Here is a 27,449-nt window from a genome sequence, read left to right on the forward strand (position 1 = left end):
AGGGCACATGCCTGGGTTGCAGGCCAGGTCCCCAGTAGGGGGTGCGTGAGAGGCAAACCACACATGGATGTTCCTCTCCCTCTTTCTCCCTCCCTTCCCCTCTCTAAAAAAAATTAAAAATAAATAAATAATCTTTTAAAAAATAACTTCAAATCCAGTTGACAAACACAAGTCAAGGGCCAACTATATGCATGCATGCACACCCCAATAAGCTGACTGATAACGTCCTAACATGTAGTCAAAGCCAGGGACAAAGGGGACCCAGGGTCATTCCCCGCCTGTATTCCAGACAATCCTCGGCTCACGAGCTCTGGCCTGGAACGGACACAAGCTATTTGTGGGATTAGGTCAACCCAAATCCTTGGCAACATTTCCTTCAGAACAGGCCATAGAATCTGAAACTGAGGCTGACCCAGCAGATTTTCCTTGCATCCCCAAAATAGCATCAGTGGTAGGACTGCTCCTAGAAGGAAGGAAGTCTCCTAAGTTTAGGAATAATTCTTTATACGGCAAGCGGCTTGAAGCGAAAGGGTACATAGTCCCGCTTATCTGGGCAAGGACCTTCATCTTCAAGGATGTTCAGAATCAGAAATTATACCAGTTCAGCATCCAATAACCAGAGCGTAGCTCATTGTCACTACTCCACACTTGAATAATGAATGGAATACATACCAGCATGCATTCTCAATTCATTATCTTGTGACCTACCTCCTTAGATATCTCTTCTTCTGCTTCCTTAGCTTTCCTTTCAAATGCACCCATTTTCCCATAAGTCTTTCCTTTCTCACTTACAGTTGAAGTGACTAGGAGAATGTTTGTTTAGGGGCAACAACAGAAGCAAAAAAGAGATGAAGATAGCGATGTTGTAGAATATGACATATGCATTGCGGGAAGGAGAGAAGTAGCCCGTGAATGGGATGGAGAGAAAGCAAGGAGTCTTTCTTCATCCTAATTGAGCACTGATGAAGCCTTTGCGGAGGGCAACAAATAGCATGGGCCCTGTGAGCTTGGCCCGTGCGTTACGACACCAAGAGACACATTTTCTTTCTGCTCAGATGATCGATATGCTGTATTTCGTCGTCATAATGCTGGTTGTGCTGATGAGTTTCGGAGTAGCCCGTCAAGCCATTTTGCACCCCGATGAGGAGCCTTCCTGGAAACTGGCCCGAAACATCTTCTACATGCCCTACTGGATGATCTACGGGGAGGTGTTTGCGGACCAGATAGACCGTAAGAATAGAATTCATAGTAAGATTCTCTTCCCTGCTTCCGAGGCAGATGATCAGACCCGAATTAACGGACGAGCATGTGTTAATTCGTGCACAAAGAATGTTTTGTAGTCTGCCATAGACATCAAACGGTTTTCTGAAGAAATAAATGCAGATGATGAAAGGTAGATTTCTGAGATGTTAGTCATTCCTTCTAGTCTAAAACTATCAACCAGAATTCTGAGTCTCACGGCCCTTTAGTGGGACGTGGGGACCATCCTAGCACGTGACTGTAGTTCCAGTTCCAATGTCCTAAAGTGTCATTAGCCTGATCTCTTTCTCCCCCAAGACAGAGCTGGCAGTGGCATTCTGGCAGAACGAGACAGGGAGCATGACAGGGTGCTGGTGTCCCGTGTCACCCTCTTCGTCAAGCCCCCAATGTTCTTTTTCCACATGGGCATCAACTTCTTCTTTACTAGTGGAGTGCTAGTTTTTAAGTTTTTGGCAATAACCTGGTTGCTAGCAGAGGAAGTGAGTCGTGATGGTGCAGGGATTTCTGGGTGATGCAGGCCCCAGCTCCTCCCCAGATTGAGCTGGTCGTCACAGGGAAGGGGAATTCACATGTCCCTGTACCGGACACTGACCAAGGTTCTTCAGGCCAGCTGTTCTGCCAGCACCAAAACTTTCTCCCACATCTTTGCATTATCATGAAGCATCAGATATTATAACAGGTTTGCTGCTTCCAGTGTTCTGCTTTTGGGGAATGGGAGGTTTTTTAAAAAGGTTTTATTGCCCTGGCTTGTGTGGCTCAGTGGATTGAGTATCCGCCTGTGAACCAAAGGGTCGCTGGTTCAATTCCCAGTCAGGGCACATGCCTGGGTTGTGGGCCAGGTCCTCAGTAGGGGGCGCTCGAGAGGCAACCACCCATTGATGTTTATCTCTCTCTTTCCCTTCCCTTGTGTCTAAAAATAGATCAATAAAATCTTTTTAAACAATCTTTATTGAATTTATTGGGGTGACATTGGTTAATCAAATTATATGGGTTTCAGGTGTACAATTCTATCACACATCATCTGTATGTTGTACTGTGTGTTCACCACCCCAAGTCAAGTCCCCTTCCCTCACCGTTGGGGAGAGAAGGTTTTGAACATCCTCCCCTTGGAAGAAACGTAAGATTGTCAGTCTATCTACCTACAGCCACTAGGCCAGACTGATAAATGGATCACACAAGGCCTCCACGTAGCTTTTATAACCTGGTCTGGGCCACATTATTATCATACGTACCTCAAAGTCAATTATTGGTAAGCCAGAACCAAAAAAAAAAAAATTCTAATTTGATTTCAAAGACTTTTAGCTAGCTAAACACAAAATAAAACCTTAAACACAAATGCTAAAAGTCCCTGGATCCAGACATAATTTGTAACATTTTTATTGGTGTTTTTTTCATGCAGTTGGGAAATGAGAGAAGGTAGAGGTAAACCGGAAGGTACACTATTTTCAGTCACACGATTAACGTAGGTTTTGGATTCCTGATCTGAGCGTTCCATGCTTATTTTGTATTTATTTGTGCCTGTGAGGTGCTTGTGTGGGGTCCTAGAGGATGCCTTCTTGGTTAACCTGTCCAGTGAAAGGACCATCTGGCAGTTGCCTCGTGTCTTTTTCACTGTATTTTTAACTGCTGAGCTTTTGCTATTGCTTGGTGAAATAAATATTCATTATAAATATTCATAAATATACATTTCCTAGAATTGATAATGCATCTGATTCTAAATAGATCACTGTTTCCAAGCGCGAATCTGTAATCCCCAAGCCTGAAGATTTTGTATGTCTTGTGTTGCTAATCATTTTCCTTTTCTCTCAACTGTGCTCTTATTTTCTTTCCTCCCTTCCCGTCACAATGAAAAAACAAAATCCTGCTTCTCCGTCGCTATGTAGTCTACGCCATGGAAATTAATCGTAAGTTTACGCAGAACTGATGACTGTAGCCCGTGAAACGTGTGCATGAATTAGGCTCCTCCTCAGCTAATTCCCGATAGTTTTACCCTGGGTACAAATACTTCCCTGGTTTTCTCGTGTGAATACTTTTTTTATTTAAAAAAAATTTTAAAGTGAATTAGCCAAGTTTATTCTTATTTTTTAAAAGATTTTATTTATTGCTCTGGCTGGTGTGGCTCAGCAGACTGAGCACCGGCCTGCAAACCAGAGGATCGCCGGTTTGATTCCCATTCAGGGCACATGCCTGGGTTGTGGGGCAGGTCCCCAGTAGGGGGCGTGTGAGAGGCAACTGATAGATGTCTCTCTCGCGCATCTTTAAGATTTTATTTATTTGTTTTCAGAAAGCAGGGAAGGGAGAAGGAAAGAGAGGGAGAGAAACATCGATGTGAGAGACAAACATCAGTTGGCTGCCTCTCGCACGCCCCCGACCAGGGACTAGACCACGACCCAGAAATGTGCCCTGACCAGGAATCGAACCGGTGCCATGGGCTAGCGGCTAGCGTTCAATCCACTGAGCCACCCTAGCCAGGGCTCGTGTCAATATTTTTTAAAACTGCGAATAAGCAAGAAGTACATAGACTGTAAATTGATGTAGATTACTTCACTCATCACCATTGAGATCTTCCTGTCTTTTCTCCAGGAAATAAGGTCCCATTTGATCCAAGTGGCATTTCACATGAGCAGAGAGAGAAAAGATTATTTTTCAAACATGGCACCAGAACAGTGAGGGATATGGGAGTACAAGGATCCTTACCTCCTACCCCAGAACAAAATTATTTTCCAAGTTAACCATGAATCAAACCAATAAGACGACATAAGCTAATGTTAAATAATGAGAAGACACAATACCTTTCTCGTGGGTAATAGTAAAGAAGAAAATTATAGAGATAGATGTAGCTGCTTAAAAATGAACAACTTTTTATGTGAGAAACACAATCAAGAAATGGGAAAATGTTTACAAACATGACAAGTTAAGAACAACTACCTCTGAGTTCAGAAAGGAGTTTCTTGTCTTCTTTGTATGAATCGATAGTTTCCACAGAAAAAAAATCATATTAGAAAAGAAATAGGACATCGAATAGCTTATGGAAGAATAACGTCTGTTATTCTTTTCATTCCGTGGAAAAGCAAGCACAGAAAGATAAACTTTTTTTTTTTTTTTTTTTTTTTTTTTTGCAGCTCCCTGTGGGGATAATCAGTATGATGAGGAAGGCAAGCGGCTCCCTCCCTGCATCCCGGGCGCCTGGCTGACCCCGGCCATTATGGCGTGCTACCTGCTGGTGGCCAACATCCTTCTGGTCAACCTGCTCATCGCGGTCTTCAAGTACGTGTCGAGGCTGATGGCTACGCACTTGTTACGGGTTACTTTACACATCCTCAGTTCCATCCGAACACTCCCAGGCCGCCATGCATTCACACAGAATCTCACCAGGGCTTTGAAAAGGGCTTCAAATTTCTGCCGTCGTTTTTTTGTTCCACCTCAATCAGCCTTAGCGCATTCATAAATCAAGGGTTGATTTGAAACGCACTGAAATTTCAGCTCAGTTAGTATGATAACACTTGAGGAGATCTTTCAATCCCAGAAAATATTTTCTTAGATGAAAGTCCCCTGAGGTAGAGGAGACTTGATCCAGTCGCGCCTTTCGTTCATTAGCAGAGGCACAGAAAACAAGGTTAACTTCATACGCCGTGACAATTGCTGTAACATGACATAAAATGTTTCCTTTGTCATTGATAGAATAGAAAATACAGTGATCTAGGGCAAACATGGCTCAGATTGAAAATCAGGTTTCTTCTAGAACTTGACCATTTTGGCAGGATGTGCTGAGTATGTGATCGTGCTTAATAGATGTTGAAAAAATTATTGTAGCTTCTAAGATGAAAAATGGGGGGGGCAACAACCCATGACAGAAATAGAGAATCTTAGCATTGACCAGTGCATTGGAGAGAACGCGATTCAAACGCCAGGTTTGAGTGGTGAGAAAGTACGGGTCACGAGAGATTAACTGGCTTCTCTGAGGTCCCCGTGTTGACAGAAAACGTGCTAGATCACGATTCCAACTTCTAACAAGTGTGCCCTTACTTCCTCCCACTGGAAATGAAGGGACAAAGATGGCACCTACCCAACATCCAAAATAATGCATCTTTGATCAAATAAGTTCAGTAAGTAACCCATTCAGTTACCGAAAATAAAGTATTCTGGGATGGAAGTTTAACTACTTCAAAATGCCGAGTTGAATGGCTATACCTTTAAATATGTGGAATACAATTTCCTGAGCATGTGAGTCCATAGATGCCAGTGTGGCTTTTCAAGAAAGCAGTAGATAGTGATTTCAATACCCTTTTTTTGTTTTACTTTTCTTTTTTTTTTAATATTTTATTTATTTATTTTTAGAGAGAGGAGAAGAAAGGAATAAAGAGAGGGAGAGAAACATCAGTGTGTGGTTGCCTCTTGTACACCACCAACTGGGGGGGGACCTAGCCTGCAACTCAGGCATGTGCCATGACTGGGAATCGAAACGGTGACCCTTTGGTTCCCAGGCCAGCACTCAATCCACTGAGCCACAGGAGCCATGGCTTCAATATTCTCAAATAGTATTTATATGAACAAAACGCCTTTGAGTGTAGATGATCTCCGTGTTGATGGATAGACCCGAAGACAGGGTTATCTGAGAATCAGAATTAGGGGGCACTACAAGGCCATTTCACTGTGTCTTGTCACTTCCCTGTGACTCTGATTGCTCTGTAAAGTCACATGAAAAGTAACGTGACTAACTAAAAACGTGTTCTTTTCAAAGCAATACCTTCTTTGAAGTGAAGTCAATATCCAATCAAGTGTGGAAATTCCAGCGGTATCAGCTGATTATGACTTTTCATGACCGGCCAGTCCTACCTCCACCAATGATCATTTTAAACCACATATACATAATCATCATGCGTCTTAGCGGCCGCTGTAGGAAGAAAAGAGAAGGCGACCAAGATGAACAGGATCGCGGATTGAGTACGTGCCCGACTGTCATTTCCGTCCAGGGCTAATTTCACAAGGGTTTTCCAATGGGACACCCTCATGGCAAACTCATTAACCCCCTTAAATGTTTGCGAACACAACACTCTTGCCCAACTGCTATTCTTTGCACAATGCTTCTTATTTTGTGATGATTTTTATTCCAGTTTCATTAATTTATCAGTAATTACTGAAAGCCCGCTCAAAACAAGATGAGAAATCGAGTTCTTGAAAGTAACTCTCTGCTGTTAGTCAAATCGGTATTCCTTTCAAAATGTTTCAATGTGTTGCCCTTAAAGATCATGGGGAAAACATGCAGTACCCTTGACTCTGTCCACGTGCAAAAGGTTTCGCAGAAAATCATGCTTGGCTTCACTTTCCGATAGCTGCAGTTTTGAGGGTTTGTGTGTGTGTGTGTGTGTGTGTGTGTGTGTGTGTTTTAGAAAGTGAGCCATTGTGCTCCATTGGGAAGACTATCGTTGCTGATTGCCAGCTCTTCCCCTGTAATGGGCAGTCTGGAGAGTCGGGAAAACCGAGCGCAGGGAGGCTGGGCTGTGAAATTCACAAGAACGCGCGGAGATTGGTTGTTCGCAGCTATTGCGGGATCTCACTTAGCAACCCCTGTCCGAGCAGAGCTGTTTCTCAGCGAGGAGGAGCTGAAGAAGTTGCACGAGTTCGAGGAGCAGTGTGTGCAGGAGCACTTCCAGGAGAAGGAGGACGAGCAGCAGTCTTCCAGCGACGAGCGCATCCGTGTCACCTGCGACAGGTGCGCCCCGCGCGTTGCCCACTCAGGGCCTCAGGTTGGCGGGCTCCTCCTCTCCAGTCTGGGGTGGTGCCGCCAAAGTCCATTTAAACATGCATTCCCAGTTGTCTGCTTTATTCAAACTGTGTGTTTTTTATGTGTTTCCTAGGGGATGGTTGTGGGTTGTATATAGAAGTGAAGGATGAGTTTATGGCCAATTGTCCAGGCCAAACCAAACCAAGAAAGCCCTGACTTTCTTGGCCACCCCTGCGGGGGTGGAGGTGGGGTTGGGGCGGGACTTTTGCTACAAGACCTAACATCTATGTCCAGAACAGTCAGCCACAGGGCTGGGTGGCTTCTCCAGCAGCCACCTTTCTCCTCACTCCAGCCATGTGTTTGTCTTGACCAAGGGTGGTCTCCCCTTAGGAACTGACCTCCCCTGCCTTGTGGTTTTTCTGCTCCTCCCAACACCTTCCCCACCCTCCCGGAGCAGAGGGGATGGACCCCTCCTCTGTGCTCTCCTGAGACCAGGAACTGCAGGAGGGGTACAGGTGTCTGTTCCCCAAGAGGGTGGAAACCTCTGAACAAGGGGTGAGTCTGTGTTTCAGACCCTTTTACCTCTGGGATCCCAGCAGAATCACCATCATCCGGATGGGGTGCTTCATAAATGCAGAATGAATGAATGCATGGGTGTGTGAATCCATGAATGAGCCAATAAAGGCAGGACAGGAGGGACAGGAGGCGGGGTATCTTCCCCAACTTTATTGTGTAGCTCTTGTTGCAACTGGCAAAGAGCAGCCAGCAAACAGTAGACAGGAACCAGAAACCTACATGATGTACATTTTTTTTAATCACCTAATTTTCAAGACTCTTTATCACTTAAAGCAATTTAAGCTTGGTAAAAATCGTGGTAATTGATTAAAAAATAAATTGTTCTCAAGAGTTTAACCAACAAGGTGAGTAGAAGGAGCCTAGAGAAGGAGACACGCCTAAGGAGACTCTCTACTCATCTTTATGGCCTTGGGCACCCAGAGTTCAAGCTGCTTCATACAGATACAAATGTTTCCTGGTAAGCAGGAAGGCCTGGTGGGACTTCAGGAGAATATTCCAGCGCAGTTCCCAGTCAAGGGTCCCCAAGTCGCAGCAGAGTTCACAACACACCGTGAAGTCTCCCTGGTGCGAGTTCGGGACAGCGACTCTTCCTCAGCCCCAGCAGCTGCAGGTCTCTGGCCTCTCTCGCCTCCTAGAACTAGTCACCTTGTAATTCAACCCCCCAAACTCCAGGGTTACCTGCTGCCACGTTTGGCCTTAATAAGGTACATGTTCCATAAAACTTTGAAACACGTCCTTGCTATTTTCATAGTGATGACTGAGCTCTCAAAATATACCAACTATGCCCTGGTTGGCGTGGCTCAGTGGATTGACGGCCAGCCTGTGAACCAAAGGGTCACTGGTTTGATTCTCAGTCAGGGCACAGGCCTGGGTTGCCGGCCAGGTCCCCAGTAGGGGGCGCGCGAGAAGCAACCACACATTGATACTTCCCTCCCTCGCTTTCTCTTCCCCTTCCCTCTCTCTAAAAATAAATAATTTAAATCTTTTAAAAATATATACCAACTATTTCTCCATGGGAAGATGACACGCGCCCATCTTGATGATCGGCAGTTTCCACTTTGCAATTAGTCATTAGCTTGGATTTAATCACAGGCAGTCATTTACCATGGAAATGGTGTTTTGTTTCCCTCTGCCTCTTCCCCTTCTCCCTCCCCCACGCATTGTTTGAATTTTTGCCATTCTTGGGCTCCAGGAATTCGGTTATCAGGCCGCCTGCCACATTGCATTTCCCTCCAGAGGCCATGTGCGCACACCATCGGGATGAGTGTGTCCAGCAGTAAAAACAGGCTCCTTCCCGTTTCCCTTGGCTGGTGCTGACACCAGGGAGGGGAACGCCTTCCAGCCTGTCCTGTTCCCTTTCTCGGCTGAGTCACAGGTGAATACCAGCGACCAGAGAAGGTGGGGCCTGGGAAAAGTTAAACTGGCTGAGGAGCCAAGGAAACAAAATGAAGGATTATTCCCTAACCTTTGGCACCAGGGATGACTTCGAAAATTGAACTTTGTTGAGAACTCAGAGGTTTCTGCCGTTTCTCTCACTGTATATATTTGACGGTTTTCTTTTCTGAGTCACCATTTGCTGATTTTCCTGTTCTTCCTAGTGGTGTCCTGGCCAGGATGGTGGGGACCGCAGGGTCTGGTTAGGGGTGAGCATCTGGGAAAGGCGCTGCTGGCCTGAGGCCCTTCCTGGCCTCCCGGTTGTCTGGGCGCCTTTCCAAACTGGGACCAGCAATTTGCATGACTCTCTCTCTTGCAAATGTGTTCCCACAAGAAATTACACACTTGTCGTCCTCCCCCGTGCAGGCTGCTCCCCCGTGCAGGCTGCTCCTCCTTGCAAGATGCTCCTCAGAGCAGGCTGCTCCTCAGTGCATGGTGTTCTCCAAGTAGGGTGCTCCACGACTGTGCAGGAACCGAATTCACGGCTTTCCCCTAATGCTTGCAAGGTTATATATAAAATTCTAACAATTTAACCATTCGTTGTTACCATATGATGTCAAGACTTTGTCTGATCCAACATGTAGCCCTTCATCAGGAAATTTACGACGTGACTCAGGTTTTCATTGACCCCACGCCGGGTTGCAGCAGTACCCTCAACCCAGAGCCCCACCCAGCGTGCCACTTAGTGCCCCAGGACGCTGTGCTCGTGGCTCCCTGCCAGACATGGACTTGCGCCTGTGCTCTCGGCTCCGCCAGAGGCACCACCAACCATCTCAGTCAGCAAATGATTGTGACACCTCCCTCTTCTTCACTGACAGTCAAGGTCTGTTTACTTTCCCACCCCCACGGTAGTACGAGCTACCACCCGCTTTTCGAGAGGATCCTCGAAGCTGCCCGGCTCCCTGTCTGAGCTCCCCAGGTTCTTTTCTGCTCTTTCCATCCATTCTGCACTCAATGGACTCTCCCGTCTTGCTGGCACACCTTCTTTGCCTCAAAGGCACGACTCCCTCCCTGCCACAGGGACTTTGCACAGGCTGCTCCCTCTGCGTCCTCATCCTTTGGATCTCTGTTCAAATGCCAATTTCTTATGGAAGACTTCCCCGACCACCTCACCCCTGAGACCAGGCCTGGGAGCCTTGCATACTTCCACATAGTAAGAACTCGGTTTTTTTCAACAATTGATGACTCAAAAGTTGGTCCCCTGCTTTGAATGCAAATTTCTATTTGGTTCCCTCCTGGAGTGGCAAATAGGGTATCCCTCTGGGTTGGAAACTTTGGTTTTGCTCTTAGGACCTAGGAACAGTTTCAATATGTGAATGATTCTGCTACCCGTAATTGTCAGGAAGAACCCTTACTATCAGCAACAGCAAAGCAAGCGTTCTTGTTGTCAGGTGTTGTCTGCTGGGAGGGGATAACATCAGACAAGCCAGAGGGCTGGGCAGAGGAGAACATTTTATAAATTCCTTCTGCCGGTACAATCGATGTCATTTCTAGCCTCATCAGACTGGTTAATAATCAGGAATGTGGATCCTTATCAATTAGTGCTTGAAGGCCATTTCTGTGAGTCTCTGTCAAGTCTACTGTTAAGTACATCATTGTGTTTTTGCTTTGTTTTGTGAGGGTTGACACCCCCTGTTAGGGGTCCCCAGGGGTTCAAGAGCAATTGAGTTGGAACGCATCTTTTCCAACATCACTTTGTCGGAGATTCAACTTCCTTTCCTCAAACCATGAGATGCAGGGAGTTTTCCTCTTATTCTCGGCTTGAAAGAAGCTTAGCACCAAACTCCAAATTTAATCATAACAAGTTATATTATTGTAGGTTTGGGGAGTGCGTGGAGTACAGCGCCTCCTTATGTCTTCCTTCTTTTACTCTTTCCTATTTTCTATTCCACTTACAAAAATGTTGCTTTATGTGTGTGATATTTCGAAGCACGCATTTGGAAACGCAGGTGGTCCTGAATGAAGGCTGTACAGGTCTTTGAGTAGCCAACCCTATAATGGCAGGTTCTGATCCCCAGCCCCCAAACCTTTTGGGTTCAGTGGCTTCTTGTCAGATGTGTGGATCTGGGGTAAGGTCTCGAAAGTCTGCTCTCAGCTTCATAGGCTTTGTGGCCTTGAGATCTTATTTGATGGTCTCTTCCCAAGTGACCAGGAAGAGAAGATGCTGGTAACAGAGACCCTTACGAGAAAGAAGACAAGGAAAGAAATGAGGGAGTAACCAGGAGAGGGCCTGAAAGAGAGATCGGTCTTAGAAAGGAGGTGGCTGATTCCTTGGATGTGGAGAAGGAGATAGAAAGAGAAACACGCAGGGATACAGGAGAAATTTGGGAAGATGCCATCTGAATGTCTTGATTTGATTTGATTTTTTAGAGAGAGGGGAAGGGAGAGAAAAAGAGAGGGAAAGAAACATCGGTGTGTGAGAGAAACATCAATTGGCTGCCGCTCGTAGGCCCCTAATGGAGGACCTGGCCCGCAACCCAGACACGTGCCCTGACTGGGAATCGAACTGACGACCTTTCAGTTCACAGGCTGGTGCTCGACCCACTGAGCCACAGCAACCAGGGCAGAATGTCTTAATCTTGTAAACTAACAGGAGTCAAGATTGCTCGGATGATGGACGATGGGTGGGAGTAAAGGTGGAAGTTTTCATGTGCTTTGTAAATGACACTCTTGTTCCTTACCTGACTTGGAGAGGCAATTTAGGGATAGATGCAGACAGATATCAGACACAGATTTAAAAAAAAATACCAGCTTTATTAGTAATAAGTGTTGTGGTAGAGGAAGTGGTGCCATTCTTGCCAAATACACACCCTAGAATTAGACGTACCTACTCGGTGACCAGTAGTGGGGACCGCTGTGGGCCTCCCCTCTCCTGGTGGGGTCAGCTTCCCCCACCGAGCTCATCACGGGAACAGGACAGAGTGAGAGCCCGTGTGGCGTGCAGGCAACTGGCTCCCAAAGAGAGTGACAAAAGTATGCTGGTGTCCTGGCCCCCAAGCCCCAGCCAGAGCATCAATTCTCCTCCAGAATGAGTAAAAGACTGAAGTGAGGGGTGGAGTTCCACAGGAACCGAAGTCCAGAATCATAGGAAGAAATGTTAGGATCTGGGACAGAGTACCGGCCAGCCCATTACGGACTTGCAAGCAGTAGGGAGGATTTGAGCTCACCTTGAGGGGGAATGTGGTAGGCAGGGAGCCAACTGAAATGAGATAACATGACTTTGTCTTGGGCCACGTCCACGTGGCTCCTGTGACCTTCATCCCAAGGGCAAGGATGCAGAAAGTGAAGGATGCATGAGGCATAGCATCCCAAGCACCAAGCAGTGGGGATGCCACAGGCACGTGAGTGCCTGAAAGTGGTGGCATGAACCCAGCACATTGCCTGCAGGCGCCCTCCGTCCCTGCCCAGCCCTGGAGCCCCCGGTCATGCTGAATGAAGGGTTAGGGATCGCCTCCATCATGTCGGAAGCAAGGGAGAGGGAAGCTAGGCTATTAATAAGAGCTCCGCTGAGTGACTGACCACAGAGTCCAGCCTGAACAGAAGGTGGAAGGAACTCAGCCAGAAAGGAGGAATGACCGAGACAATGACGCAAATTCCAGAAGCCAAGGAGGCCTGACGTGTGGCCACGTCCATGTATATGAATGACGTATCACGGAGCTAGAAGGCTTTGTATTCTTTTAGTAACTATCCAGTATTTTGCTTATTAAAGAGGATGAGAAAGCCAGGCAATGGAAGACTTAAGCCGTGTTCTTTGTGTAGTCTTTCTCCTGTAAAAACTCTGTAGGTAAGCACAGGCAGGCTCTACCCTGGGCGTTCTCCCTCCAATTATGAAACTTAAAAGGCAGTTCCATAGGAAGAAGTCCATGGAGATTAAAATAGCTGGATGTAAGATTTGGCCTGGATTAGACAACTTTATGATCTCTAGACCTGGGGTAAAATTACAGGGCAGGAATGGTTTTAGAACTCAGTAGAGAATACCGTGGGATCTTGAAACCTTGGGTTTCTTCAAGTAGAAACCGGACCCAGTCGTTCCACTAACATTATGTTTTTATGTGAAGATCTAGAGCTGTCATTAGGAAATGTTCCCGTGTAATTTATGAGATGCCTCGCAGGTGAGGGGTGCTGGTTGCTGACTGCATAGGAAACAAGTTTTAATAACTGGTTTACTACAGAACTCCCAGTGTCTAAGCTCTGTCCTTAGGAAAGACACATGGGGACTCTTACCACGAAAACATGAACTTGAACTTGAGCCTTATGTTTAAGAGATAGGAGTCTATGAAAGTCCAATGAAGGTATGCCATTCATATTCTCTTGGAGGTTATCACAAAAGTTCCCCAAATGGATATATTGTTGTACCTATTGTTTGAATAAAATGGAAGACGTTATTTCCAAGGCTGTAACAAAACTGCATTTTAGTGAAACTACTTTAAGGTGTAACTAATAGGCCTACTAACACCCAGATAAAAGGGTGCGTGGATTTGCAATTTTACCGACTTCATACGGTCATGCCATTTTGCACCTGCAGAGCTTTTAGAGTTCAGGGAGTGCTTTTATTTACACGATTTCATTTAGTTCTCACGACATTATCATGCTACCATTGTTGCGGAAGCGTAGGTCTGAGCAGGTTAATTCAAGTCCCAGCTTTCTGATCAAAAGAGGGGAGCTCCAGGGAACTAGACACACCAGGGAGATTGTAGAGAGAGGGATGCTTAGAAAGGGAATCCCAGCTCTAGCTGGCATGGCTCAGTGGATTGAGTGCCAGCCTGGGAACCAAAGGGTCGCTGGTTCGATTCCCAGTCAGGGCACATTCCTGGGTTGCAGGTTCAGTCCATGGTCAGGGTGCCTGCTAGAGGCAACATATCGGTGTTTCTCTCACACATCCATGATTCTCTCCCCTCTCTTTCTCCCTCCCTCCCCTCTCTCTAGAATCAATAAAAAGGAAAAAAAAATTTTTTTAAAGGCACCAAAAGAGCGGCCCTACCACAGGGCCTGGCAACTTATTCCCTGCAGCGGGAGGGGAGCTGAGAGAGTGGAAGGGAGGCTAAGGAATCACATGACTTGGGGGTTTCTTCGTGTGTGAGTGGCTGCCAAAGCCAGCATCTGGATTAGGTAATAGAGGGAAAACATTGGCGGGGAATTACAGAACGCTTGAGGGGGAAGATATGCACCTCTATTTTCCCAGCTGATTTGTGTATGAAAGTTTGCGTGACTACCTTATCTCTAAAGGTAGTGTTTGTTAAAAAAAAAAATCCTGAAGTTCGATTGTTACAGAGGCAACGTGGATCGTAACACAGAAGGAATCACTGAGGCTAATAGATTTGACGTGAGCGAGGAGGCATGATGTTAACGGAGAAAGCCAAGTCTTTCTCAAAGTCATGGACAATGAGTAGCGACAGGCTCTTCTGTTGGTCCCCAGAGGAGAGAGAGACCCTTTAGAATCGGTCATGTCTCTGGCCGGAAACCTTTAAAAGGTGAATTTGGTGAAATTGATCCTCCTGGTTGCAAACTTCCATCCTGCTCAAATAATGTGGTTTCCTTCAGGGCATAAACAGTTCTCTCTCCATGAAAAGAGTTAAGCATAGAAGCCCGAGACCCTCCCACATGTCAGAGGGCAGATGTCAGGGGACCACGGAAGCATGTTAGCCAAGGCAATTAGTTCTGGGAGAGTGTGGGGCAGGTGGCTGCAGAAGCAGCTAGAGTGAGGAGCCCTCAGGAGACTGTGGTCAGGCAGGGAGCAGGAACTTTGAGCAGAGCAGAGCAGCAGGGCCCGAGCCATGTGGCTCGGTTGGTTAGGGCATCGTCCCCATATGCCAAGGTAGCAGGTTCAATCCCCAGTCACAGCACATACAAGAAGCAACCAAGGAATGCATCAGTAAGAGGAACAACAAGGCGATGTTTCTCTCTCTCTCTCTCTCTCTCTCTCTCAAATCAATAAAATGAAATTCTTAAAGAAGAGCACCAGGTAACAGGAAGTGGCTAAAAGAGGTAAGCAAGAACAGACGAGGGAGTTTATAGGGCTATAGAGAGAGGGTAGTGAAGACCTAGTGGGTGACCCTCAAGATCACCTGTCCAGGAGGACTAAGAAACCGATACACGACACAATCAGACCAGGTGTTTGCCTTCACGCAGGGATGAACCTGCCGGAGCAGACTGCCCCACTGCCCGGTTCAGAGGCCCTGGGATCTCCTCTGCCCCGCACCCCCGGGGACAAATTCAACTCTGAGAGGCAGCCCTGGGCCCTGAGCATAACTCGCTGCCTGTTAGAGTTACATTTCATGAATGCATTGACGAATGCATAGTGTACGTGTTCTTGAGATATAAAGTGTAGTCATGCCAGAAGCTTGCGGTTCAGGCCATAGGATGGTTTCATCGGCTGTTGCCTGATCATCCAGGAGTTTAAAAAGAGATCTTCCCCGGCAGGTGGCTCAGTGGGTTGGGCATTGTCCTGAAGAGTGGAAGGTCGCTGGTTCAAATCCCGGTCAGGGCACATCTCCAGGTTACAGGTTCGGTCCCTGGTTGGGGCACATGTAAGGGGCAACTGATTGAAGTTTCTCCCTCACATCGATGTTCCTCTCCCTCTCTTTCTCCCTTCCCTTCCTCTCTCTCTCTCAAAATAAATAAATAAAATCTTTTAAAAAGAGAAATCTAACAGCAGATATTTATAATCTGCCTTGATCTCCTTCTTACAACCCCATTAGGGAAATACTGATGATTAATATAATGATGAGCAATTTAAAGTTCCTGGTCTCCTTCACACAATTAAATGACCTCATGTGCCTTAGGCAAACCATCTGATAACCTGAGCTTAATTACTAACAATTTATTTTCCGAATTCCCTGAACTTCAAGTAACGGTATTAATGTATTTCCTGCGTCATCCTAACAACCACTTGCCCACAGCCATAGCCAGAGGTGGAAACCCCGAGGGCCTGTACCTTCCTTTGTGATCAGAGGTGATGTGAGGTAGCAAGCTAAGGGACAGAAGTCAGAGACAAGGCTGGGGCTGCCCCAAGTGCCCCCAAATCCTAGCGCCGCCGCTGAGCAGCTGTGTGGCCTTGGGCAAGTCGCCTGCACTCTCTGTGCCTACCCCACAGAGCTGTGGTCAGGATTAAACCAGCCCAGAAGAGCCCCTCAGCAAGTGCTTATCAATGAACCCATAAGGCACTCAGAGCAGCCAACGGAAAACAGCACCATGTGTGTGAACTGTATTTTAAAATTATTTTACGCTCCTAACCGTAATTTGTAGCAGCTTGGTTAGGAGTGTATGAGTTCAAAAATAGGCCCAAATGAGCTCCATGATTCCCAAAAGACTGTAAAATCAGGTAACAACACAATCGTGTAAATTTTTTTGTTTGTTTAGTATTTGATTGGTCGCGGTGGAATAAACCTGTCTCTTTGCTTTCCCCAGAGTTGAAAACATGTCCATGAGGCTGGAAGAGATCAATGAACGGGAGCAGTTTATGAAGACGTCCCTGCAGACAGTCGACCTCCGACTGTCTCAGCTGGAGGAGTTATCCAGCCGGATGGCGAGCGCGCTGGAACAATTGGCGGGACCGGACAGATGGGAGCTGGTACCGACGCGGTCCCGCGCTTCTTCCGAATGCGAAGCGACTCACCTTCTGCGGCAGAGCAGCGTCCGCAGCGCCGACAGTGGCGGTGCGAGCAGATACCACTTCAACGCGGAGGAGCTGCCGGGTGAGGACGCCTGTCTGTCCATGCCACCGGGGACGGGCTTCCGGAAGAAAGCCCGCTCCTTCCGTGTGAAGGAAGAAAAGGACCTGAACATGCCCGTGATCGCTGCAGAGCGCCAGGGCAGCCTTCACCTCTTCCCCAGCACTAGCGCCCCAGCCACGCGCCAGGGCAGTCGGCTGGCATTGGACAGCGTAAAGCACGCTTCAGAGCCAAAGTTGGGTCCAGAAATCGGGATTTCAGAAGGTGACCAAAGGCACACTGACTCTGAAAGAGGAGAAACCATTCCGCCAGGGTCAAATCAAACGGAGGTCAGGCCTGGACTGAATAAATGCGATGTTCTGAACACTCAGCTCACAGGGGGAACAGCCCAGAGAGAAGGCACCGTTTCCTGTCCCCTGGAAGACATGCACGTGACACGCTGTCACCCCGATGAAACGTTTGGTGCTTGTCAAACCGTGGAGTCCAGAAGTTTTGTATATTCCCACGGGACAAAGATGGTCAGTGGGCTTAACAACTGGTGTGCGGAGTACAGCTCCATCATGGATCGAGCCTGCCCCTCCTCGGGGCAGCAGTGGACAACAGAGTGGAAATACCAAGTTCAGAAGATCACACGGTCTCGCAGCACCGATATCCCCTATGCTGTGTCGGAAGCTGCAATGCAGGCGGAGCTTAAAGATCCATCCACAGACACCGAAGATGACAGCTGCGTCCCCACAACGGTCCCTCGAATCTCTCGCTCGTCACTTGCCGTCACTGAGAGAACTGAAACGGTGAACTTCCTCGCTGTGAAACCAGACCAGACTTTGGGCTTCGCGTCTTCAAGGTCAAAAAGTTTACACGGCCACCCTAGGAATGCTAAAGCCGTTCAGGGCAAGTTAGGCAGATCTGGACATGCTGGCAGCATTAGTAACCTGCGAGTCGTGTCTGGAATTAAAACAGAGACACAGAAGGTTAAGCAAGAGAAAACGTCCACCGAAACTGAATGTTGACATGTTCGGTTTCCCTGGTTTTTAAATCAAAGCCACTGATGAATACCATCGTGGATCATCAGTTTCTGAAAACGTTTTGATTAAACATATTTGGCCATTTTGGACTTGTGATTAAAATTGAATGCACTAAACTTAAAGGAATATTTTGTTAGCATCTGTTAGTAAACTTAGTCGTTTTTTTTTTTTTAGTTGGAGTAGGACCAAATGAAAGTGATGATACTTCAGTCGAGGTTAATTACTTAATCGGTATGCAAGAATCTACAGTCTCACCCTGGCTGGTGTGGCTCAGTGGATTGAGGGCCAGCCTGCGAATCAAAGGGTCGCAGGTTTGATTCCCAGTCAGGGCACAGGCCTGGGTTGCCAGCTGGCTGGGTCCCCAGTTGGGGGCGCATGAGAGGCAACCACACATTGATGTTTCTCTCCCTCTCTTTCTCCTTCCCTTCCCCTCAATCTAAAAATAAATAAATAAATAAATAAATAAAATCTTTTAAAAAAATTACACGGTGAAAGAAAGTACAGGATTATATCAAAGATCACGCTGTTAATACTTTAGGGTGACCAAGAGTTTTGTTAATGTGTGAACATAAAGGAGCCAATGTGCATTTTCCTGTTGTCCTATAGTCCTTGGTAGCAAACACAAAGTAGTAGTACCTCCATGCATGCAGTGGTTTGTGCAAACTTGTGGCTAAAACGTAAAGGGCACGTGTTCTAGGTGGAAACTGTCGAGAACCGCAGAGAACGTTCACGGCTGAGGACAGAAGGCTTCGTGCTTTCGGTCTGTGAGTTCAGAGGCCCACCCTCCTCCCCAGGAAGTAACCAGAGTCCTTTTATAGTGAAGGCTTCCTGAGTGTAAAACAGTGACTCTAGCGCCAGGAGGCTTAAAACACCAGTTTTATTTGCTCATGGATGCTGCGGGTCAGGAATGTGGACAAGGCACGGCAGGAATGCCCCTCGTGTGTGCCGTTGGCTGATTTGTGTGGTGTAGACTCCTACGATGGAGCTGGAGAAAGATGCTCACAGCTGGCTTCTGCAAGCCAGTACTAACTGGCTGCCGCTACTCCAGGGCATTTGAGCTGGGACGACTGAGTATCCGGAGGTGGAGGCCGGAATCCTCCAGAAGCATCGTCCCCCATGTGTGGGCTGGGGGCTGGAATGGGACTCTCCACTAGAGCTATCACCAACCGGGACACAGGAGCATGGCCTCTCCAGGTGGCCTGGGCTCCCTCACTCTATGACGGTCTCAAACAAATGACATTTCCTACATAGTAGCTCAGTCTCCCAAACCTGAGTGTCCCAGTGAGCAAGGAGGAGATGTTATTGTGTATGTCCTGGCTTCAGAAGTCACGCAGAGTCACTTGGATTGTATTGCTCGGCTGCAGATGAGTCACCAAGGCCAGCCTCGATTCAAAGGGAGGGGTCGTCCATGGGAGGAGGGTTAGCAATTTTGCAGACGTATTTTTAAACGGCCACACGCGCATTTCATCACGCTTTTGTCGCCTGACTGCTTCTCAGCACTATAATTTCCTCTCACTCTTCCTTTTCACTTACTGACCTGCCCCCGCCCCTGCAACCCTTTCTCCTCCTTACCCTTAATCTGTTGAAGAACATGGGCCATTTTGTCTTGCAACGTTTCCCAGAGTTTAAATTTTCCTGGTTGGCTACCCAGAGGCAATTCAACCTGCTTCTCTGTTCTTGCAAGTTGGCAGAAGAATTCAGAGGCTTTTTCCGGCTTAGGTTCAAACCCTTTGCCAAGGCCACCTGGGCCGATGTGGCTTCTTTCACTGCGAGGCACGCACACCTATTCATCTCTCTTTTTGTGATGGCAGCAGCTGGTGATAGTCCAATGCCTAGATCTCTGAATTCCTAGGAGGCTGAACATTGTAATACTTTCATCCTATCATTTGTTTTATTAGTTAGAATATGAGATGATTCCTTTTACCTCCTACCTGGCTACAGAGTGGTAAGTTCACACTGTATGTACCGCAGGAACAATGATGGGTTTTTCCCATTTACTCGACAATTTTCAAGATAATTAATTGGTTCTCTATCATCCAATTAATGCATATGGTATATATATTTGATGTATATGGTGTATGTATATGATACACATGTATTCATTTTTTATATATTTCTACCCACAATGAAAATGCCATGAAAGAAGGAACTTTGTCTTTTCAGTAACCTGAATAGTTTTTAGCACAAAGCCAGCATTCAATACAAATTTGGTAACTAATTGAATGAATATATGAAATACCTAGGACCTAGTAGGTAGTCAAGAAATGCTAGCTCTTTTCCGCACAGGGAAAAGGAAATTATCTAGGGAGAATGCCACTATCCCCCATGATAGAAGAACCAAGGATGGAAAGAGAGTCAGAAAAACGGAAGGAAGAAGACAAAATAGTGACAATTGAGCCAAAAGAAGGGATAGCCAGCTGCCCCGAACATACAGGGTAGTCAAAGAGGTCAGGACTGATGAGAGGCCATAAGACTAGCTCTAGGGACAGCGTTGTGTCCTCCCAAAATCCCTGTGTTGAAACCCTGACTGCAGTGTGACTGTATTCGGAGATAGGGCCTTTAGGTTAAATGAGTTCATAAAGGTTGGGGCCCTAACCCACTGTGATTCGTGCCCTTCCAAGAAGACACCAGAGCGCTCTCCAGCATTCATGAGCTTGCCCCCTCCTGTCTCCCCATCGGCCACGTGGGGACACAGCCTCTGAGCCGGCACCAGTAACCTGCCTTGACCTTGGCCTTCTAGCCGCCAGAACTGTGAGAAATCAGCTTCCGTTGTTGAAGCCACCCAGCCCATGGTATTTTTGTGACAGCATCCCAAGCAGACAAATACAATTAGGTATCTGGAAATGTCGTAAAATTTAGGGTGAGATTAACAACAAATCTGGAAATCACGTGGTCCTGTGTTACAGTTATAGATTCTAAGGAAACCTATATGGGGAAAACTAAGTCACAGAGTCAGTCATTGACAACTGAAAAACACCCACATATTGCTGAAGAGCGTATGTGGATAAAAATCCATTTTTTCCAGTTTTCTTGAGATACAATTGACATACATCACTGTATAAGTTTAAGGTGTACAGCACTATGATTTTTGACTTATGCAGATTATGAAATGATGACCACAGTAGTTTTAGTTTGTACCCATCATCTCAGATGAATACAATAAAAAGAAGCAAAAAAATTTTTTTTTTCCCATGTAATGAGAACCCTTAGGATATACTCTTATCAGCTTTCATGTATGCCAAACAGTGTGACCATAGTTATCACGCTGTACGTGACATCCCCTGTACTTATGTATTCCAGTTATAATCTGAAAGTTTGTACCTTTAAACCCCATTTCTCCAATCCCCCCCAACCCGGTAGCCACAAATCTGTTTTCCCTGTTTGTTTTTCTTTTTGTTTTGCTTCATCCATTTGATGTAGAGAAATCCCGAAGTATTTATAAAGAAACTTGTAAATGTATTTGCACAACAGTATTTTTAACATCTATAACCCAGGGGACTTAACATGTCAAAACCAAACTGTGGTTCCAAAGCAAAATGGAATCACGTGTCACTCAAACGAGTTAACCAGAACGATCAGTAGGGGGCCGGATCCAGGATAATTTTCGGAAAAAAAAATAAATAAAAAGCAACCTTTGAAATCTGTTAAGTTTTTTACTATTTCCTTTAGCAACACTTGTCACTATGATTCATAGGGCCACGCGGGAGCTTCCTTGTGACATTAATTATGAAATAGATTAGGGTTTTCTTCTTCAAAGCCTAAGAAGGGTCTAGCCTCAACAAACAGGTTTACGGAAATGTAACACCATCAGCCCTTTTCCACCAAACGTTCAGAAATACCGGGTCAGAAATACGGTAACTTCAGAAATACGTTAAGGGTTTCAGATATGCTGAAATGTGTCTGTCCCTTGCAATGAATGGGCAGATTATTTGGTCCGTTGCCTGTGGAAGCCCCTAGTCTGCTAGGGCTTTTGATCACTTAGCTGCTGCTCACTGACATCTTTACACGCGAGGAGGAACAAGAACGGAGATAACTCGCTTAATATCTTTTTCTACATTAACGTTTAGTAAGGAGGGTAGAAGTAAACAAACGAAATCGAGGGGTCTGGGTGGGCTGCCAATGTCATCAGTCAGCAGTGCCCACGGCCCCGCAGGTGTGGGCGTCCCGGGGAAATGGCAGTCAGCTCGACGGCAGGACGTCCCGGTCCCAAAGCTCCGAGCGCAGACACCGTTCAGGTGGTGGAAGGCAATCTCGCCCAGGTGCCCGACATCTAAGGGGGCTTTATATGCGGAACCGACGGCATGAACGTCTGAGGAGCGTCACCACCGGCGGCACGAGGCGCCGCTCCGAGAGTCGGTCGCTCACACGCTGGGCGCAGTGGGGCTGGTTGACACCAGGGCGCCAGAGTCCCTTCCCTCCGCCCGGGCTCCTCCTGAGGACTTCAAATAACAACGATCGCGCCAGCTGCATGACTAACGAGCAATAGTCAAGAGAGCTGTCCCAGGAAAAGAGGGACAGTCGCGACACAGGGTGTCTTGAGCCAACGTCCACGGCCAGAGGCCAGCTCCTGCTGGTGCTGTGGCCCCCGCGGGCCGCCGTAGATCCCTGGGGGTCGCCTGACCCCTGCGGGCCACCGTAGGTCCTTGGGGGCCGCCATGATCCCCGTGGGCCGCCGTAGGGGTGCCCCCCTCAGCCTATGCTCCCACGATGGCTGCTGGACTGTGCTCCCCCCGGCGCTCTCTCTGAGGAGGTCCCGGCAGCGGGTGCGGGGCACGAGCTTTGCGTTCCGGCGCCAGCGCGGCCTGGAGGCGGAGAGCGGCCGGCCGGCGCTGCGCGCACCGTCTCGCGGGGCGGGGCGCCGGGCCCCTTCCGGGGATGGGCTCCGGCGCCCCAGTCGGCCGGACTCTGCCCTGGCTCCTCCCCGCTCGGGCGGGCGCTCCGCCGTGTCCCCGCCCGCCCGTCCGCCCGTCCCGGCTAGCCGCAGACGGGCCCTGGGTGGCCGCACGGGGAGCTGTAACCCCGCGGGCGTCGGGAGGCGTCAGCACAGCCGCTGGCCCGCGGCGGGTCCCGGGCTGCGACCGGGCCGGCGCGAAAAGGCGGCGGCACCATGTTCTCCCTCAAGCCGCCCAGACCCACGTTCAAGTCCTACCTCCTGCCGCCGCCCCAGGTAAACAACCCCCTTCCAGCGAGCGCCCCTGTCTTCGAAGATTCCGGACCCGCCGGGCCGGCCCGCGGGAGCGGGGGAACCCGGGAGGCCATCCCCGTTCCCCTGTCCTTAGCCGCGCGGCTGCCCCCACTGGCTCGGGAAAAACTTGTGAAACTTCGCCGCAGCCATTCCGTGCCCAGTGACCTGCCGTCCGTGGTTTTGTCGTGTGACGAGACCCGAGGGAGCATCCGGGGCTGGGTTTGTTAGCCCGGCGACGGTCCGCACCGTGGCCGCCAGCGTGATTGCGTCGCTCGTGGGCACCTGGTGGACGAGGATACCTGTCATTAGGCAGTTTGAATATTTTATTATCAAACTGCCGAGCGGATAGTGAGCTGATCTTAAAAAGAACTCGGTAAAAATGCGAAAGAATGTAAGGGCCGGGGGTGGGGGCGGATTTATGTCTGTCGCATATGTCATCCCTTAGAACCCAGGATTTGCTGTAGTATCTCATGGGGAAGGGAAAGTTTTTATTTTGATTTATTTTACTCGTGTGTTTCAGACTGACGATAAGATTAATTCGGAACCGAAGATTAAAAAACTGGAACCGGTCCTTTTGCCAGGTAAGCATTAGAGGTCCGACAGTGAATAGGTTTGGATCCAATGTGATTTCGCTGAACTAGAATCATGTGGTCAGCTTTCCTCCTCTTTTTACTTTAAACTTTATCCAGTTAAAAATCTAACCACTGAAGGACTAAAAATTAAAAATTAAAAGAAAATGAGTTGCTTATAATTAAATATCAGAAAGTAATGATTAATTTGGTGTTTGTCTTTGAAAATTTAAGCGTCATAGAAAATTGTCAAGAATGTGACCACCTGCTTTCCTGTCTCCCGAAGTATTTTTTTGTTTTTATTTTTAAAGATTTTATTTTACTTATTTTTAGAGGAGTAGGAGAGAGGGAAATACCAATGTGTGGTTGCCTCTCGCGCGCCCCCTGCTGGGGATCTGGCTGCAACCCAGGCCTGTGCCCTGACTGGGAATCGAACCCTGATCCTTTGATTGGTAGGCTGGCGCTCAATCCACTGAGCCACACCAGCCAGGGCACAAAGTGTGTTTAAAGCACCCTCCAGTTGCTTAGGTCGTGAAGGCATCTCTGCGTCTCTTGTCTGTCTGCAACCAGTAGTTGGATCACCATTTCAACAGCGCGAAGAGCCACTTCCATGGTGGCCGTGTCTCTGTAGCAGTAACACGCTTAGTGAACTTTACATCTCTTACTTGGCAAATGTTGCTGGAAGGTGTCAGCGGTATTTACCAGTTTACCTGTTTCCCTTCAGAAAGGCGAGCACTTCCCAACAGAGGAGCTGTTGACATGTGGGGGTCCCTGGCTCCTCGCCGTCGGGGCTGTTCTGTGTAGTGGAGGGTGTACATGCCATCCCCGCCTGTACCTGCTAGATGCCAGTGGTACCCCCCTCCCTGCTCCTGGTGGTGACGCCCAGCGCATCTCCAGTGTTGAAGGAACGACTTTATTTTCCTCCCAGGGGAGCAAAGCTGGGTTAGAATGAAGGATGCTTTAGAGAATCTTAGAGATGGAAGTAGGCATCGGCGGGTGATAGTAGTTTGGTTTTAAAGTCGATGGGCTCTCTGGTTGGTAATTTGAATTGTGTAATGATTAGGAAAAGTCTGTCATTCACTGTGAGTCTTGGGGGAAGTAGCCGGATGCTAAGGAGAGCCTGGTCTAAACCTGAAATATGGTCAGACATCAGTTTGTGGGACTCCTGTGAACGTTTAAAAATCTTACTGCTGCATACTAAATCGAGTGAAATGATTCAACTTGTGTTGTAGACATTGAATAAACGTGGAACCTTTAAACTTAGTGCTTTAAAATGTGGCATATTAGGTAGGAACAGAACATGAACCGTTAAAAACATCAACCATGGTAGAGACTCACAATTTAAAGTTGTTTTAAACTTTATTATGGGAGTTAGTTAAAATCTGTTGTCTTGATTTTGTTCGTGCTTTTTACCCAAACTGTGTGTGCTAAATCAGCCTTTGTGCTCTCAGAGGGAACACTGGAACTACTGAGAAACCTTTGCTCCCTGTGTGTGCGCGGGGTTTTAGGCTTAGTCACCCCAGGCATGTGCCAGTGTACGGGAACCAGCGCGCCTCTGGTGAGCCCTTGAACTTTGGCTTCCTTGACTTTGAACAGCCCGCTCTCAGGCTTTGGTTGTCCCCTTCTGATGCTGTGATTTGACACTCGTCAACAACATGGTCTTAGCTACACATTCAGTGCTTGGTTTTTAAAAACTCGATTTTATATTTGATAGGATTGCGGAAAGTGTCAATATCAATCAGCCTGAAGAACTTTACAGTGAAGGATCATCCTTGCTGTAGAACTAACTAAAAACTGGCCTTTCTACAAAACAGGCCGAGTTTTCTGGGGAAGATGTAAGCTCACTTCCTGACTGTGAGTGGTTTACTTGTCCTAGAAATCACAGCTGAGTCTGGATCTTCTGACCTGTGTTAATTTTTTACACTGGGCCTGCATTTGCATGCACGGTGGCTCTGGCAGCTCGCCTTCTGTTTGCGCTTAACCTGCTCCTTACAGAGCGTTGAGCCAACCTGGGGTTAGTGTGTCTGCCTGCCGTCTCATCCCCTCCTTCCCCCACGCTCCCTGCCAGGGCCTCTGCTCCCCTCTGTGCCCGTCACGTCACCTCTCTGACTGCCGCTGGAAACCCCTTCGCTGCTCCTTTGCTCTGCAGCCTGCTGCTCCGCCCGTGAGATCTGGATCACAAGTGGAAGTGAGCGAAGCCGTGGCGGTCTGGCCTTCGCCAGCCAGAAACCGAGGGACAACTCGGGCAGGTCGCCTGTGGCTTTACCCAGGCGCACAGAACAAGAAGTCATTGTTCCGAGACATAGTATTGCATGCTGTGCTTTGGCGTGATGCCTTCGGTTCAAGGATATCCTACTTCAGTTGCCCAAAGTTTGAACTTGTAATTCAATAAGCAGATGAAAATTAGAACACAAAATCGATTGTTTATTTGTGTGCTCAGTTACAAAGTGCTCTGTCAGAACTAACAACCTAAATTTAAACCGATCCTCATCCTCTATGACGCAGCGAAAACAGAAGAAACTAACGATCTCATTTAGATTGCGGTTTCTGCTAATAATCTTCAACTTGCCTGGTTCATGCAACTCCTTAAGGTGGAGGCCGCACCTGACTCAGCCTTGGGGCTGGATGTCTAGCGCTGTCTGCGCTGAGGTGTCGAGTGACTGGAAGGACTCCTCAGACTGTCTGCTTGAGTCGCCGCCGCCGGGCAAAAGCCACCCGCTTTGCCTAGGCTTTCTCTTCATCGCCCGTCATTACATGACTCTCATTTCAGTGGCTGTGCCACATGCGCACAGAGTCGCCTGGTCCTTTTGACAGTAGGGTGGGCGGGCGTATTCGGCATGTTCGTTAGCAGCCAGTGCTGCTGGGTTATGCCAGTGTCTTCTTTGTTTCGTAGCTGCTAGGTCAGTTCAGTGAGCCCGTGGGTCGTACCGGCTGCCTGGCTGTGTGCTAAATGGGGAAGTGCTGGAAGAGGCGTGTGCCTGGGTCACATAGCAAGACCTTGAGCAAACCACGCTGCCTGCAGAGAGGGTAGAAGTTCGGGGCCAGGGGTTCCCAGTTTCAGCCCAGGCCTGGCTGGCATGAGAGCTGGATGAAGGCTTGGCCAGCCCTTGGTCAAATGGAGAAAAATAAGAAAAATGCAGCTTTCTCTCTTCTATAGAGCTAAACTGATTTGGTATGAAGGATTGTGTTTTATTCTGAAATTATGTCCTTCCAACTTCTTTAGGTAGGTTCTTTTGTTAAAAGATAGTAGTAGTAACTGTGGCTTTCTAAAATGTTTTTTTTTTTTTTAACTTTATTTTATTTTTAAAGAGAGAGGAAGGGAAGGAGAAAGAGAGGGAGAGGAACAATGATGTGTGGTTGTCTCTTGCACGCCCCCTACTGGGGACCTGGCCCACAACCCAGGTGTGTGCCCTGACTGGGAATCAAACTGGCCACCCTTTCCTTTGCAGGCCCGTGCTCAATCTACTGATCTACACCAGCCAGGGCTTTCTAAAAAGTTTTTAAATTAACCAAAGATTAAGAAATCTGTTGGTTTCCTGAATAATTTTTGTAGTTTACCTGATTTGTGGAATCTGACCCTGGAAACCACTCAATTAAATTATTATAATATTATAGGTACAGTTTAGCATGAGTTACTTTGTCAGCCTGGGAGTCTGCACCATCTTCTGGAAAATGCACCCTCCCTCATTTAACAAATTGCCCTTCCTCTTCCTCCATCCAGCCTTGCGTTCTAGTGTGGCCACCCGTTCCCAGCCTCGAGCCTGGCAGAGGTTTGCCTGGGGCATGTTCGGAGTGGTACTTCAAGCTGCCTGTGTGGTAGTGCTGCCGGTGGCTGTTGTCCCAGAGGGTCTGTGCCCGAGGGTGAGCTCACATCGAGGGAGGCAGGGGCACATACCAGGGACTCATTTTCTTCACGTCCTGCCGACACAAAGCGCAGATTGCTGCTGTTTACTAAGCTGCTTCCGGGTAGGTTTCTGACCTATTCTGCTAAGATCTTTACCTGGC

General features: G+C 47.7%; 2 protein-coding genes across 7 annotated transcripts in view; both read left to right on the forward strand.

The window, feature by feature from the left end:
* Nucleotides 1–21,572, forward strand: part of TRPM1 (transient receptor potential cation channel subfamily M member 1) — a 67,910-nt gene extending 46,338 nt beyond the window's left edge. For 5 of the 6 annotated variants that reach the window (XM_024561753.3, XM_053912318.1, XM_053912319.1 and 2 more), the window contains 6 exons: nucleotides 1,056–1,248; nucleotides 3,144–3,164; nucleotides 4,383–4,527; nucleotides 6,002–6,204; nucleotides 6,841–6,973; nucleotides 16,403–21,572. In XM_024561753.3, coding sequence (XP_024417521.2) covers nucleotides 1,056–1,248; nucleotides 3,144–3,164; nucleotides 4,383–4,527; nucleotides 6,002–6,204; nucleotides 6,841–6,973; nucleotides 16,403–17,675 — 1,968 coding nt within the window. In that variant the 3' untranslated portion in view covers nucleotides 17,676–21,572. The remainder of the gene's footprint in view (nucleotides 1–1,055; nucleotides 1,249–3,143; nucleotides 3,165–4,382; nucleotides 4,528–6,001; nucleotides 6,205–6,840; nucleotides 6,974–16,402) is intronic. The other variant, XM_045196382.2, reaches the window with a different exon arrangement.
* Nucleotides 21,573–22,484: 912 nt separating this feature from the next.
* Nucleotides 22,485–27,449, forward strand: part of MTMR10 (myotubularin related protein 10) — a 37,188-nt gene continuing 32,223 nt past the window's right edge. The window contains exons 1-2 of the mRNA XM_024561637.4: nucleotides 22,485–22,857; nucleotides 23,396–23,456. Coding sequence (XP_024417405.2) covers nucleotides 22,798–22,857; nucleotides 23,396–23,456 — 121 coding nt within the window. The 5' untranslated portion in view covers nucleotides 22,485–22,797. The remainder of the gene's footprint in view (nucleotides 22,858–23,395; nucleotides 23,457–27,449) is intronic.

This window comes from Desmodus rotundus, chromosome 10 (genome assembly GCF_022682495.2).
Source record: "Desmodus rotundus isolate HL8 chromosome 10, HLdesRot8A.1, whole genome shotgun sequence".
In the NCBI taxonomy this organism is placed as follows: domain Eukaryota; kingdom Metazoa; phylum Chordata; class Mammalia; order Chiroptera; family Phyllostomidae; genus Desmodus; species Desmodus rotundus.